This window comes from Silurus aristotelis (genome assembly GCF_946808225.1).
Source record: "Silurus aristotelis genome assembly, chromosome: 14".
NCBI classification, from domain to species: domain Eukaryota; kingdom Metazoa; phylum Chordata; class Actinopteri; order Siluriformes; family Siluridae; genus Silurus; species Silurus aristotelis.
In genome coordinates this window covers 20,327,938-20,341,158 of record NC_139587.1, presented here as the reverse complement: position 1 = coordinate 20,341,158, position 13,221 = coordinate 20,327,938, and the positions used below count along the sequence as shown (strand labels likewise).

The 13,221-nt window shown below is 36.9% G+C and overlaps 1 protein-coding gene across 3 annotated transcripts in view; it reads left to right on the top strand.

Moving 5' to 3' along the window:
* Positions 1-13,221, top strand: part of slc36a1 (solute carrier family 36 member 1) — a 31,191-nt gene that overhangs the window by 5,773 nt on the left and 12,197 nt on the right. For 2 of the 3 annotated variants that reach the window (XM_083560126.1, XM_083560125.1), the window contains exons 4-11: positions 30-120; positions 480-568; positions 1,669-1,758; positions 2,825-2,909; positions 3,743-3,961; positions 5,291-5,389; positions 5,485-5,651; positions 7,700-7,869. In XM_083560126.1, the coding sequence (XP_083416252.1) occupies positions 30-120; positions 480-568; positions 1,669-1,758; positions 2,825-2,909; positions 3,743-3,961; positions 5,291-5,389; positions 5,485-5,651; positions 7,700-7,869 (1,010 nt within the window). Of the gene's footprint in view, positions 1-29; positions 121-479; positions 569-1,668; positions 1,759-2,824; positions 2,910-3,742; positions 3,962-5,290; positions 5,390-5,484; positions 5,652-7,699; positions 9,447-9,510; positions 11,665-13,221 lie in introns of those variants that run through there. The other variant, XR_014536576.1, reaches the window with a different exon arrangement.

The following is a 13,221-nucleotide window of genomic DNA, read 5'->3' as shown; positions in this document are numbered from 1 at the left end:
GTCTGAGGTTGCATTTGTTATCTTTGCAGTTTCATACCTACATTAATCCATTTACTGAAAGGAAACATCGGTACAGGACTGCTCGGCCTGCCTCTAGCAGTGAAGAACGCTGGACTTCTGGTAGGATGTGGAAAGTCAAATCAACTCGGTTGCATTAATATGCATTTTCAGCTGTTAACTGTGTGCTGCTGTTTGCATGTGTTTAAAACGGGTTATCTTTTAAAATATAGGTCACTATTGAGGAGAAATACGGAATCTAGGTTTAAGGAGCAATGATGAATATGAACATAGTAAAAATAAACATAAAATACTATAATAGACATACTAGGAATAAAGTAACTCAAGGATATACGTGTTAAAGTTTTGCACTATATGAAGAAAACAATATAGTCTATAAAATATCTTACAGAATTTTCTATGTAAATAAATAAACTTTTCGGACCCTATACATATTAATGTCTTCAAGTTGTTGTTCTCAGATGGGCCCCCTGAGTCTGCTGGTGATGGGCATTGTGGCTGTACATTGCATGCAGGTCCTTGTGAAATGTTCGCACCATCTAAGCGCAAAGTAAGACCCCATTGTGTCCGAAAAAACAAATACCTGCTTGCCTGTTGAATTTATAAATGTAGTCTGATGTTAACAAGTAATTACTTGCACCATTATTGCACTGATTTGAGATGGTGTGCGTTAGAAAAACCAGGTTACAGTGAACACAATGTTAATTGTAATATAGTAATAAAAATGCTATTAATACAAACATGTTCTGTAGCAATTGTGCAAAAGTGAAACGGATTATGTTGGCTTGTTGTTCAAAAGATAGGAGAGATAAAAAAAAAAAAAGAAAAAAATAAGGTGTTCATGTCTATACAAACCACTGCTCAATACATGGTCACATGAGTCACATGAGTCGTGATCAGCAGGTTTCTGTGTAGAATCTCCTGAGAGGTCTACTTCACTTATGAAACTCATGTGACATTGGGTGTGAGCAAATGTTTGTCATGTTCAGCTTGATGATTTGTAGAATGCGTTTTTTTATTTGCCCGAAGATAACACGCATGATAACTAAGATTGAACTCTTTAATAGAATGTCAGAATCATTAAGATTGTACCTATATGACTCTTTGAGTTTTCCTGTCAGGACTGAAAATGCATTGACACGGATATGACTTATTTGATTTTACTGATGTTTTATGTAGTTTTTGGGATGAATTGGAACTTGATTGCACTCCAGGCCTCCTCACTCTACATCAGTACATAACCCTTGTGGCTGAATAAGCAAATATTTCCACAACCACAATTCAAAATCTAGGTAACATCTTTCCCAGAAGAGTGGAGGTTATTATAACAGCAAAAGCGGACACATTGTGGAACGAGACATTCAAAAAGTTGATCACACACTTTTGTCTTTATAGAGTATCTGTGAAACTGAAATGTGTTTGAGAAGTTTAGAGCAAAGCAGGGTTTTATTGTCATGAATAACATTTTTTTAATTGTATTCTGGTCTATAATTGATTTTATCATATTTCCACTGAATGTTTTTTAAATTGCTTTTTGGTTTCTCATTTGGATAAGTTCCAAAAGATTGACTGGAAGATCTAAATTGTCTGTGCTCATTTCTGCCAATCTTTACATTAAAATAAAGGTTGAACTGCTGTTTTATTTTCTAGGTTAGGGAAGCCATTTCTGTCCTATGGAGATGCAGTGGAATATGGGATGGAAAACGTATCTTGTTTAAGAAGGCATTCCATATGGGGAAGGTAATTATGTGTTTATTGTATATTTTTATATTTATTTATACACTCTAATCTTCTCTTTGGTTTTTTTGTGTTTAAGTTTAAAGTGAATGGCTATTTAAACGCTGCAATGTAATGAACGACAGACTGGTTTAAGGTGAAGGTTGGACTGCATCAAGGATCGGCTCTGAGCCCTTTCCTGTTTGCAGTGGTGATGGACAGGTTGACGGACGAGGTCAGACAGGAGTCTTCGTGGACTATGATGTTTGCAGATGATATTGTGATTTGTGGTGAGAGTAGGGAGCAGGTTGAGAAGAGCTTGGAGAGGTGGAGGTACATGCTGGAGAGAAGGGGAATAAAAGTCAGTAGGAGTAAGAGAGAGTACATGTGTGTGAATGAGAGGGAGGGCAGTGGAGTGGTGTGGTGTGGTTGCAGGGGGAAGAGGTGGAGAAGGTTAAGGAGTTCAGGTACCTGGGGTCAGTAGTGTAAAGTAATGAAGAGTGTGTTAGAGAAGTGAAGAAAAGAGTGCAGGCAGGGTGGAGTGGGTGGAGAAGAGTGGCAGAAGTGATTTGTGATAGAAGAGTATCTGTAAAAGTGAAAGGGAAAGTTTATATGACTGTGGTGAGACCTGAGATGTTGTATGGTATAGAGACAGTGGCATTGACTAAAAGACAGGAGGTGGAGCTGGAGGTAGCAGAGCTGAAGATGTTGAGGTTTTTGTTGGGAGTGACGATGGACAGGATTAGAAATTTGTTTATTAGAGGGACAGCACATGTAGGACGTTTTGGAGACAGTTTTTTAACAGAATTTCATTAGAAAACACTAGAAACGCTGAGAATGGGTGGGATTGGTCCAAAATAGTTCTGTTCAAACCACTTCACTTCCAGGAAGTTGTAATAAGAATTATCCTCTGCACATTGCAAAAGTGTCCTGTGGATGCCGCAATGTCAATATTTTTTGTACTGATCTTGGAATAGTTTAGCACATGACTTTCAAATGTTTTTTCCTTTTCTCACTGAATCTCGAAAGAAATATAAAGCTGTGGATCGTGTTTAAATCGACTAAAACACTAAATTGTTTCTGTTACTAGGCGTGTGGTGAATGTGTTCCTGATCATTACTCAGCTGGGCTTCTGCTGTGTGTACTTTGTATTTCTGAGTGACAATGTCAAACAGGTGAGGTACTTCATCAAATTAATTTTTGTTTTCAGTCAGATTAAAATTTTTTAGTCTCTATTTAAACATTTGCTGTTTTATATTGGTCAGTATGATAAAGAATATAATTTGATGTGTGGTGTTTTTTTTTTTTTTTTTTACAACACTACAGGTTTGCATTATTAGCAGTGCATATAATGATATACGATGGTTATAAATAATGACAGACAAATGAACAATCTGAAATGAACAATATGAATATAAACAGAACATGGAAGGTGATTATAAACAATTATTGCAATGAAGGAGAAATTGTATACATTGTATATAATCGCCTTCTGTGTACTATTTATTTATATTTATATTTTTCATTTCATATTCATTTATCTGTTATTATTTATATCTATTAACATAAAGCCTTACTGCTACCAATGCACTTCGGGTGCACTTCTAGTTCTGCATTCCGTTGCGTTGTACCATAACTTGTGCAATAACAAAAAAGTTGAATCTAATTTAGATTTTAATTCCATTAAATAAATACTAAGATGTACAAACGAATATTAAGAATATGCATGTTGAGTTTCTTGGCTGCGAACTTATTGTTCATTTTTAGACCACACGAGGGTGCTGTTACGCTTTTATTTATTTTTGCTCAAAGAACTAGGCTAGTCAATCATGCACTTGTCTGTCGACGCAGAATACAGCTGTTTTTCCTTAACTATTTAGTAGAAAAAGCAATAATTCTGCAAAGCAATTCAGTTTTTGCCTGCTTAACACCATGTTTATCTTAAATAATTAGTTTTCTTCAATAACATAATTTTAAACACACACACACCACACACTGTTTTGCTTAGGTAATCGAGGCGGCCAATGGGACAACGATGAACTGCAATACCAATGAGACTGCAGTGACTGTTCCCAGCTTTGATTCCCGCATCTACATGGTTATCTTCCTCCCCTTCATTATCGCCCTGGTGTTTACCCGCAGCCTTAAGTTTCTAGCTCCTTTCTCCTTAATAGCCAATATGGTCATGTGTGCCAGCTTGGTGTTTATCTACGTCTACTGCGTGATGGTATATACACACACATACACACACACACACACACACACACACACACACACACACACACACACACACACACACACACACACACACAAATAGTGATGTATGAATTCAATAGCTTTTATAAGCTTCATGTATTCACCGTCAGCATGAATTAATGAACATTTATTCGTTATATAAGCCTAAAAAATTTCATAACTTTCTCACTGCTTGCATTGCTTAAGGCAGTAAATGTTATACTCTTCGTTTATTGAAGGGTTGAAATTATTTTTTTAATGCAGTTTTTATCGTGATTTTTGTTATCGAACGCACCTGTCGCTAAGTGTACTATTCTCTTAAACTACAGCAATTTGCCAGTGATTGTTAGTAAACCATTTATGTATGACATAAATTTAATGTAAAACATAATGGTGTTTTTTTTTTTTTTATCACTTATGTTAGTCACGGGTAGTGGTAGCTAGTGGTAGATAAGATGTTGGACTTCTGATTGGAAGAACATGGGTTTTAAATCCCAGTGCCACCAAGCTGCTGGGCCCCTGAGCAAGGCCCCTAGCACTCAATTGCTTATCTATATAAGGGTGTCTGAGAAATGCCAGGGGAGGTGGTAGTTTAGCATTTAAGGTATTGGACTTTGAATCTGAGGGGCTTGAGTTCAAATCCCAGCCACACCAAGCTGCCACTCCGTGGCCCCTGAGCAAGGCCCTTAATCCCATAACCACTGAATGAGAGAGCTGTAAATCGCTTTGCCAAAATGCCATAAATTTAAATGCCATCTTGTTACTTGCTCTTATTTGTTTTCTTTTAATGTAATTAATAAGACAATAATCTTTTGGCTTAGCATGTTAGCAAGAATTTTATCAACATAAAGACTTTCCTGTGGAGACAAATCTACTGACCTAAATCCGGAAGCTTTATTAACATTAATGTAAAAGAAGTCTCTTCTCACATAAAGTTTCACCAAATCAATACATCAATATGAATATCTGCAGGGCATGTGATTGGGGTCTACACACAAACCTGAGGGCTGTAGCTAATCGGTATAACTGCAAGAGTGCCTCATGAAAAGTGCTTATTCCACAACAGTTGTACAAACAAGAAATTAATAGTCATTTAGTGACATATCCGACAAAATCCAGCGGAAAGTTTTGTGTAGTTTTAGCTGGAATAGATCATTAAGTATCTACATTCTTTTTATAAACCTGTTGGCTAGCTTGCTAGCCAGTTCAATTCGAGTGTATTTTTCCCTGTTAAAGGTACTTTCTTTTCATCTTCAGAACCCTCAAAACCTGTTGTATTCTTTACCTGCTTTGTCTAAAAATATTGTTATTGTTTTTCCAGCATATTCCACACCCTGTTAACCTTCCATTGTTCGGAAAAGTTGGTGACTACCCTTTATTCTTTGGAACTGCTATATTTGCTTTTGAAGGAATCGGTGTGGTGAGTGTCATTTTTAATAACCGGTATCAAATGATTCTATAATTGAAAGTAAAACATGTTTTTAAAGGGTAATTGTCTCACGTGCAAATTTGCAGGTCCTGCCACTAGAAAACAAAATGCAGAAACCACAGCACTTCAGCAAAGTACTGTATTTGGGAATGGGGATCGTCACCATGCTGTACATCTCCCTCGGGACCATCGGGTACATCTGCTTCGGCAGCCGGATAGGGGGCAGCATCACGCTTAACTTACCCGACTGCTGGTGAGATTCATGCACACGTCTGCATTTTCCTTCCCCATAAACTGCTCCACCAGACCTTTCGCAGTCACGTATCCCACCGATGTTCCATTACTCACATGCTGAAATGGAAGCGATTCGGTTGGCTGAACGCCAGCTTGTCCTTGCTGATAAGGAAAGTGTGTTTGGTGTGTTTTAATCTCCTTCAGACTCTACTGTACATTATATTACGCTTAATGGCACGGACCATCAGGAAAGCACCATCAGCCGAGTGAGTTTTTTCAGGTGTTGAAGGCAAACAGATTGAGACTGCTTGATCAGTTCAATTTGCAGGAGTGCGCCAGTTGCTGCTCTCTGTAATCGAGTTCGACAGCACAGGCAGGAGGTTGTTCTCAGCTTCTCTCCAGCCGGCTGCGCCAGCATGCAACCTAAACAGGTCCCCGAGAACAGAGCTGACCAGAATCACTTGAGCAAAAGCCTCAGCACGTGGCTCAGGATACAGTCGCTTCACTCAATCTACTCGCTGTGTGATGTTCTCTGCAGGAAATGATGAACATGTAAACTGTGTGTCGGTTACACAGGGAGAAGCAGAGATGTCAATCAGAGCCCACATAAACTTAAAATAATATCTAGGAGCAGTCACAGTTCTGTGTTTCATTGAGTTTTTATGTTCATAGACATCATATTTTATATATATATATATATATATATATATATATATATATATATATATATATATATATATATATATATAAAAATATTTTTTTTTTTTTTTTTATCTTTACAAAGAAAAACAAAATTGCACTCTTTTGTATTCTTGAAAATCAGTTTGAGCTGAAATGCACACGTTATTTGGGTTATAAAATGACTTTCAGTAATCTGAATACTGAGAACCACCAGGTTCTGGGGGCTTAAAAAAACATGGAAGAATAAAAATTAACCAAAACTTCAGCTTTGTTTTTTTTTTTTTTATTATTGTTAGAAGTAGCATTTGCTTGTGATTTCAATTTATTTTATTCAAAAGAAGTTGAAAGGTTGTGAGTTTAAATCCCAGCACCACCGAACTATCGCTCATGGACCCTTGAGCAAACACTTAACCTTCAATTATTGTATAAAGGAGATAATTGTAAGTTGCGCTGGCCATAAATTTAATAAACGTGCTAGATATAGCATGACTACCAATATTACTAGTTGACCGCTAATTCGGAAAAGTAGCTTCAGTGCATTGCTATTTTTAGACTTTTTTTGGGAAATTTTTTTTAACAATTAGCACCAATCACATGCACACCATAATACATCAATAACACGATTTAATTATGTACCACTTCTCTGCTCTTGACTGGAAGCATGGCAATTGAAATTGTGGTTTCTTTAAAGAGCTCTCTTTTAAAGCTTGATAAACGGTCTACCTTGGATAGAGGTTGCAGTGTTTCCTCCTGCATTTGGAATGTTTTTCATGGCTGATAATGACATGGGAGTTGAACCACCATACCACCATCAGAAGCCTCAGTGACCTCGAAATATGGTCTGGATGGAATATAAAACTGACAGTCTTTACACAAACACTCCAAAAGTGTTTAGAATGGGATTGGATAGTGATGAGATTTGGCACAGCATTGTGCATGACATACTGTGCTGTGCCTCAGTACACAGATTTTTACTGCAGTATAGTTAAACAACAACAAAAATAGCAGTGGGAAGAAAGAATTCCTTCAGGATCAGATGTGAGTGGGATAAATTAAAAAAAAAATCTCTATATTTTCTTTAAAGTGATATAAAAATAGTGTTTATTAAAGGCGAAATTTAGTAAAGAAAAAAATACTTTGTCTAATCTTACATGTGCACTTGACTGTAGAATTGTACTTCAACCGTTTTTTATAATGTCCGTCTGTGTTATTTTGCCATCCACATGTTTTTGTTTCACTACACTGAGTAATAGTCAGTCCACTTGTCTTTGCCACAAGATTTTGTGCGTGTCCTCTACGTCCCCAGGATTTACTCGCTCGTATTTTTGCTTTGTAATTGACCAGATCTGACTTTCTGCACGTTTTTGCATGTGTGTGTTTTTGTAGGATGTATCAGATCGTGAAACTGCTGTACTCCTTTGGGATCTACATTACATATGCACTGCAATTCTACGTGCCAGCCGAAATCCTGATTCCCCCAGCGGTGGCACGGGTCAGGCCTAGGTTGGCGCTGCTCGTGGACCTCAGCATCCGCATGGGCCTCGTTCTCCTTACATGTGAGCTGAAATACAAACACACGCACATCAAAAGCCTAGCACATTCCTACCTTCATAAAACCTTCCAAAAATGTTACTCTCTAAAATGTGGTCAGTCGTATTTCATTTCTAAAATTACAGCGTTTTACTGTCTGCAATTATTATATTTCAGAAGAAGCCAGTTGAACTAATACAGCAATATTAACAGCCTTACCTATGGTGGGTAAGCCCAATTTGATCAAGTTTTTAAATTGAAGTGATGGGTATTCGATCCAGGCCATGTTTTTGCCCCTGGCCAGTGTTTCCTGGGCTCTGGACTTACCATGACTCTGACCAGAGTAAAGTGGTTACTAAGGATGAAACATTGAAATGCATTACTACAGAGAACTGAGATTTGATAGCAGGTCTGTAGACTTGCTTCAATAGTCAAAATACTTTTATTCTATTCTGAATGGCCTTTCACAGGCCCTGGAGTTAAAAAAAATAAAAAATAAAAAAAATCTGTAAACTCATGGAAATTGGTTCTGCAAATGAAACATTTCAGATTCCTTTTTTAGGATAAAAAAACAAAACAATATATGCTATACAAAACTATATAAAACTATACAATTGCAGGTGCAAGAGCCTTCATTGTGCATCAGCATCCTGAATATTAAACATATGGAATGTGAATGCGTTAGGAGTAAAAATGGCATTGTGGCAAAGTCACATTCTAAAACTCTGTATTGTGGAGATTTAACCTTCAGCAATATCATATTAAAGTGTGGGTCAACCACATTCTATAAAGGATTACTTTATGGTTCTGTTGATATTTACTTCCTTCAAGCGTTTTCTACCATACAGTTTTTTCAAAGGATAAAGGATACACTTATTTTAAGGTTAGTTTGTGACTGGAGGACAGCCAAAATTAAATGTCCCCAGCGCTGTGTGGTGTTTAGTAGATAATTCATGGTGTGACTGAATGGGAGTGTGTGTGTGTGTGTGTGTGTTCGTGTGTTCTCTCAGCAGGGCACAGTCACTGTAAGTGTGTGGCGGTGTATTGTCCGACGTGAAAGGAATCAAATTCATTCTTGCTGAAAACACAAGAAATTGGCCGTGATTTGCATGGCACCTGTGCTTTGTAATAATGGGACACTTGTTCAGTAGCAACATGAGACCAATCCCTTTATAGGTGGCCTATTTTTTTAGGGTGCACCAAAGCATGACATTTCCATTTTTTTTCTATTTTTTATTTCTTTTTTGGCTTTCTTAATCCATGTTATCATACTTGAGCAGTTATTTTTTGTCAGTGATTTTTTCTAATTATGGCCCTATCAAATTTGGCTCCTCCCACATGGTTGGAATTTTATATATCAGTGCCGGAATTGATCATTATTCATATTTTTTTTCACACCACTGATTTCACGTTTTCTCATTATTTTTGTTGCTGTATACATTTCCAAGATGCCCAGACAAGTGTGAGCTGTGCAGTTGTGAATTTTCAAATGACCCGTGATTATAGTTCACTAAAAGATAGAAAGGGAAAAGATAGAAGTGGAGACGTGGCCTCTTTTAAAACCTTCTAATGAATGCTTGACCTCTCCTTGACGCCTTGTGAAGTTTTTAAGATTTACTACTACGTGCATTTGGTTTTCTTGTGTGAAATATAGCCATGTGGATTAGGAAGGTAAACATTAAACTTCGGGACTGCTTATAAAGGGGTAAAGATTGTACATTAAAAAATTTTTTTCTGGAAAAGGTAAGCTGTAAGCTAAACTTTCTAAACCAGTTGTGCTAAGCTGCTTGTAACTTTATTTAAGGTTCCACTAGGATTAATGCTATGTTAAAAAACAAACAAAACAAAAAAACACGAAAGTGGTATACAAACCTAAATGTGCAATTTGTCACAACACATACAAGTGCACTTCTCTTCTTCATACATCATTGGCATTGAGGGAGGATGGCACATAAAGAGGGAAGACAGCATGCTGATTGCATATTCTGTTTCATGTACTATAGTTTGGGCAATTTGTGTCTGCAGCATTGCTGAAGCTTTGCAGAACTGGGACACTGTGTTCAATTTGGCCACGAGTGGATCTGGCAACACATCTGTCAGGAGACTATTAATTTCCTTTCATCTAACAAAGAGATTCGTCACATTAAACATTACGAAACGACAATTTTTTAAATTGTTGTCGAAGCTAAATGTAGTTGAATAGAATGGAAAAATAGAATCGTTGAATTGTTCTTTATTTGCAAAGTAATTAGCTTCAGGGTGGTTTTTTTTTTTAAATTAGTATTAAAAGAAAAGTGTGCTATCATTTAATCACTGAGCTTTTTAAATGCTTTTAACTTTTTATAGCTTTTTTACATTTTGTGCTTAATGCAGTGTACATGTAGTCAGCAGTCCCAGATGCAGTCTGCAGCGTGATAAGCAAGTGTCTTTATTAACTAAATGTTAGTTATAAAACGCAAAGCACATTTTGTATGTATATTCATATTCACTTCTGGGCAGAGGAAATAACCCAAACTGGGCCCTAAATGGTAAAATATAAAGCTTTCAAAGAGCAGCAACAAATCATTGGTCAGAATGTGAATAACGAATTAAAGAAATACACACCTGAAGCTCTTCAATGCCACCCATTTGCTGTAGGAAAATGTTTGGGGAAGATATAGAGACATGGACCTTTTTACGCAACACACGTCTAGGTTGTTTACCAGTCCTCACAAAAAAAAAGTCCTCACACTTACAAACACGGCTTAGATCTTTAAAGAAATCAAAGGAAAATGTTATTGACTAATGATTTGTTGTTAATACTATTTAAAGTTTAATGTTATGCCATTTTTGGCTTGGTACAGTGTTTTTTTCTTATTTAGGACTGTATGTGCTTCTGTGTTACTCAAGTTTTTATCAATTTAATATCAACCAATTAAATATCTTATTTATCCCTAAATACTTAACCATGCAGAAGTGACTAATGCTAGTATGCGTTTTCATCTGAAATTTAAAACTTCACTTCGTGATCTAGGCATTCCTGAAAGGCACTGATGCATGTTTTTTTCTACACTCACAATTGGTGCTTCTTCTAAAATTTGCAGGGGTCCAAACACTTCCAAGAGAATTAGGACTAGATCAGTTATATCAGTTACAGGTAGGATATAAAGCCTACCCCTTACATTTATTGAAATGTTGGTCATTTAAAAGTGCTTATGCTTGAAAAAACATAATAGTGCACAGTGCATTGTTTGAAATTCAGTCACTGGAAAATACAGAGGAAAATCTGAATATAACAGATTTTATAACATTTTGTTTTTTGTTTCCCCTTTTGAATCAGAGGAGACCGAAAGCAAGGGTTGAACAATTGACTATTATGACAAAATGAAACTGATAACCCTGTGGTATCATTTTCTGAATTCATACTGATGTTGTTAATACTCACAATAACTGTGTTAACGAAAGGGCTAATGAGGTCTTTTTTGTCTAACATTGGAACTGACAAAACACATGACCTTTTTTTAAAAATTCTTTTTATTTTTTTATAAGCAAGTGCTGCACAAACCTGGCTCATTAATTTAGAAAAGGTTCGAAACTTTTATTTATGAGATTCACTAGCAAACACATAAACTCGTAAAAATGTGTGCTACTAAGGGAATACATTAGATTCACATGGAAATGCGCAATTTGCTGGCAACATCCGAAACAAACTAGTTGCCACAAGCCATAACATATGTGCATCATCACTTGTATAGTCGATGCACTGAATTCCAGAGCCAAAAGAAAAGTTACTCAGAGACTGCAATTAATACAACATAATTTTACACACTTTCCAAAAATAACTTTTTTCTATTCATTAAACTAAACTTTTAATATCTTTTATACCCCCGGGAATGGTTCACCATTAGAAACCCTCCACACGGAATAAAGAAAAAAAAAAACCCTCTCATCATATGTGTGAATATTCGCAGTGTAATAACAGTGCAGCGAGTTTATCAGGCTCAGCAATTTCTGAAACCAGCATCAAACACCAAAGACTCTCCACTGCTTTAATTAATGGAGTGGGCTGCTTTGTGCTGTCTTTTTTTTTTTTTTTTGCTCTTTAGGGAGATGAGAGAGTGAGGAGAGAAAGTATACCGACATATACTGCAGGATCCTTATTTCTTCTGAAGAAAAAAAGCCACAGGGCTTCATTTGGTGTGTGGAGCTGGAGCTCTGTTCACACCTCAAATGATCACAACGTACACTAATGGAAAACCAGTTCCTGGGCCAAGCTGAAATTGTGCAGAGCAATAAGAATTGTATTTAAAATAAGACCAGGAAACAGGACAGGCTTATTTGGAAGTAGTAGTAGTAAGTTTGGAAGTTAACCAACCCCAGCCACTCTCAGTGCCGGTCCCAAGCCCGGATAAATGGGGAGGGTTGCGTTAGGAAGGGCATCCAGCGTAAAACATGTGCCAAATCAAAAACGTGCGGAGGATCCGCTGTGGCGACCCCTAACGGGAGAAGCCGAAAGAAAGAAAGAAAAAGAAAGAAAGAAAGAAAGAAAGAAAGAAAGAAAGAAAGAAAGAAAGAAAGAAAGAAAGAAAGAAAGAAAGAAAGAAAGAAAGTTTGGAAGTTGACTACAAAACCGATTTTGACTTAATATATATACCGTATTTTCCGGACTATAAGCCGCTAATTTTTTCCCATGCTTTGAACCTTGCGGCTTAAACAATGAAGCGGCTAATTTATGGATTTGTTTCTGGGTTTTTTCCGGTTTCACAAGCTTCAAAGCCAAAAAACTGAGACCCATAACATTAGATCAATGAAATTGCAGAACGGGTTAAGGTGAACCAAGGAAACTCTTTATATTAAATTAGATGCGCTCCCACTGAATCAGACCGCACCACATCATAAATATGGATGATGTTCCTCTGACGTTTGACCTGCTGCTCCCTCACTAACTCCAGTTGCAACAGAAATCATATAAGCACAGACAGGTTTCCAAAACTTTTTTTCTTGGCAACAGCGTTATGGGTTAGTCAAAGAAACTAAGAAATGAGCATCAGAAAATAATAAGGTCATATTCCTCGGTCTTGCACACATGCAGTAATACCGGAAAAATGAGGCGGCAGGCTATTCCCAAAATGCCGCTCTGCTCTTAAAGGAGCCACAACATATTTCACCCATTACACCGTGTAACAGACACTGTCTTTCGTTAAAGCCTGTGTAAAGTTCATTAGTTTCAGTGTAGACTGCGGCTTATAGCAGGTGCGGCTTATTTATGTTCAAAATAAAAATCTTTGTCAAATTCAGTGGGTGCGGCTTATATAGCTTTATAGTCCGGAAATTACGGTAATATAGATTTTTCCGATTGTAATTTCAGTAATCTTGTCAAAAAAAATGACAAAGAAATG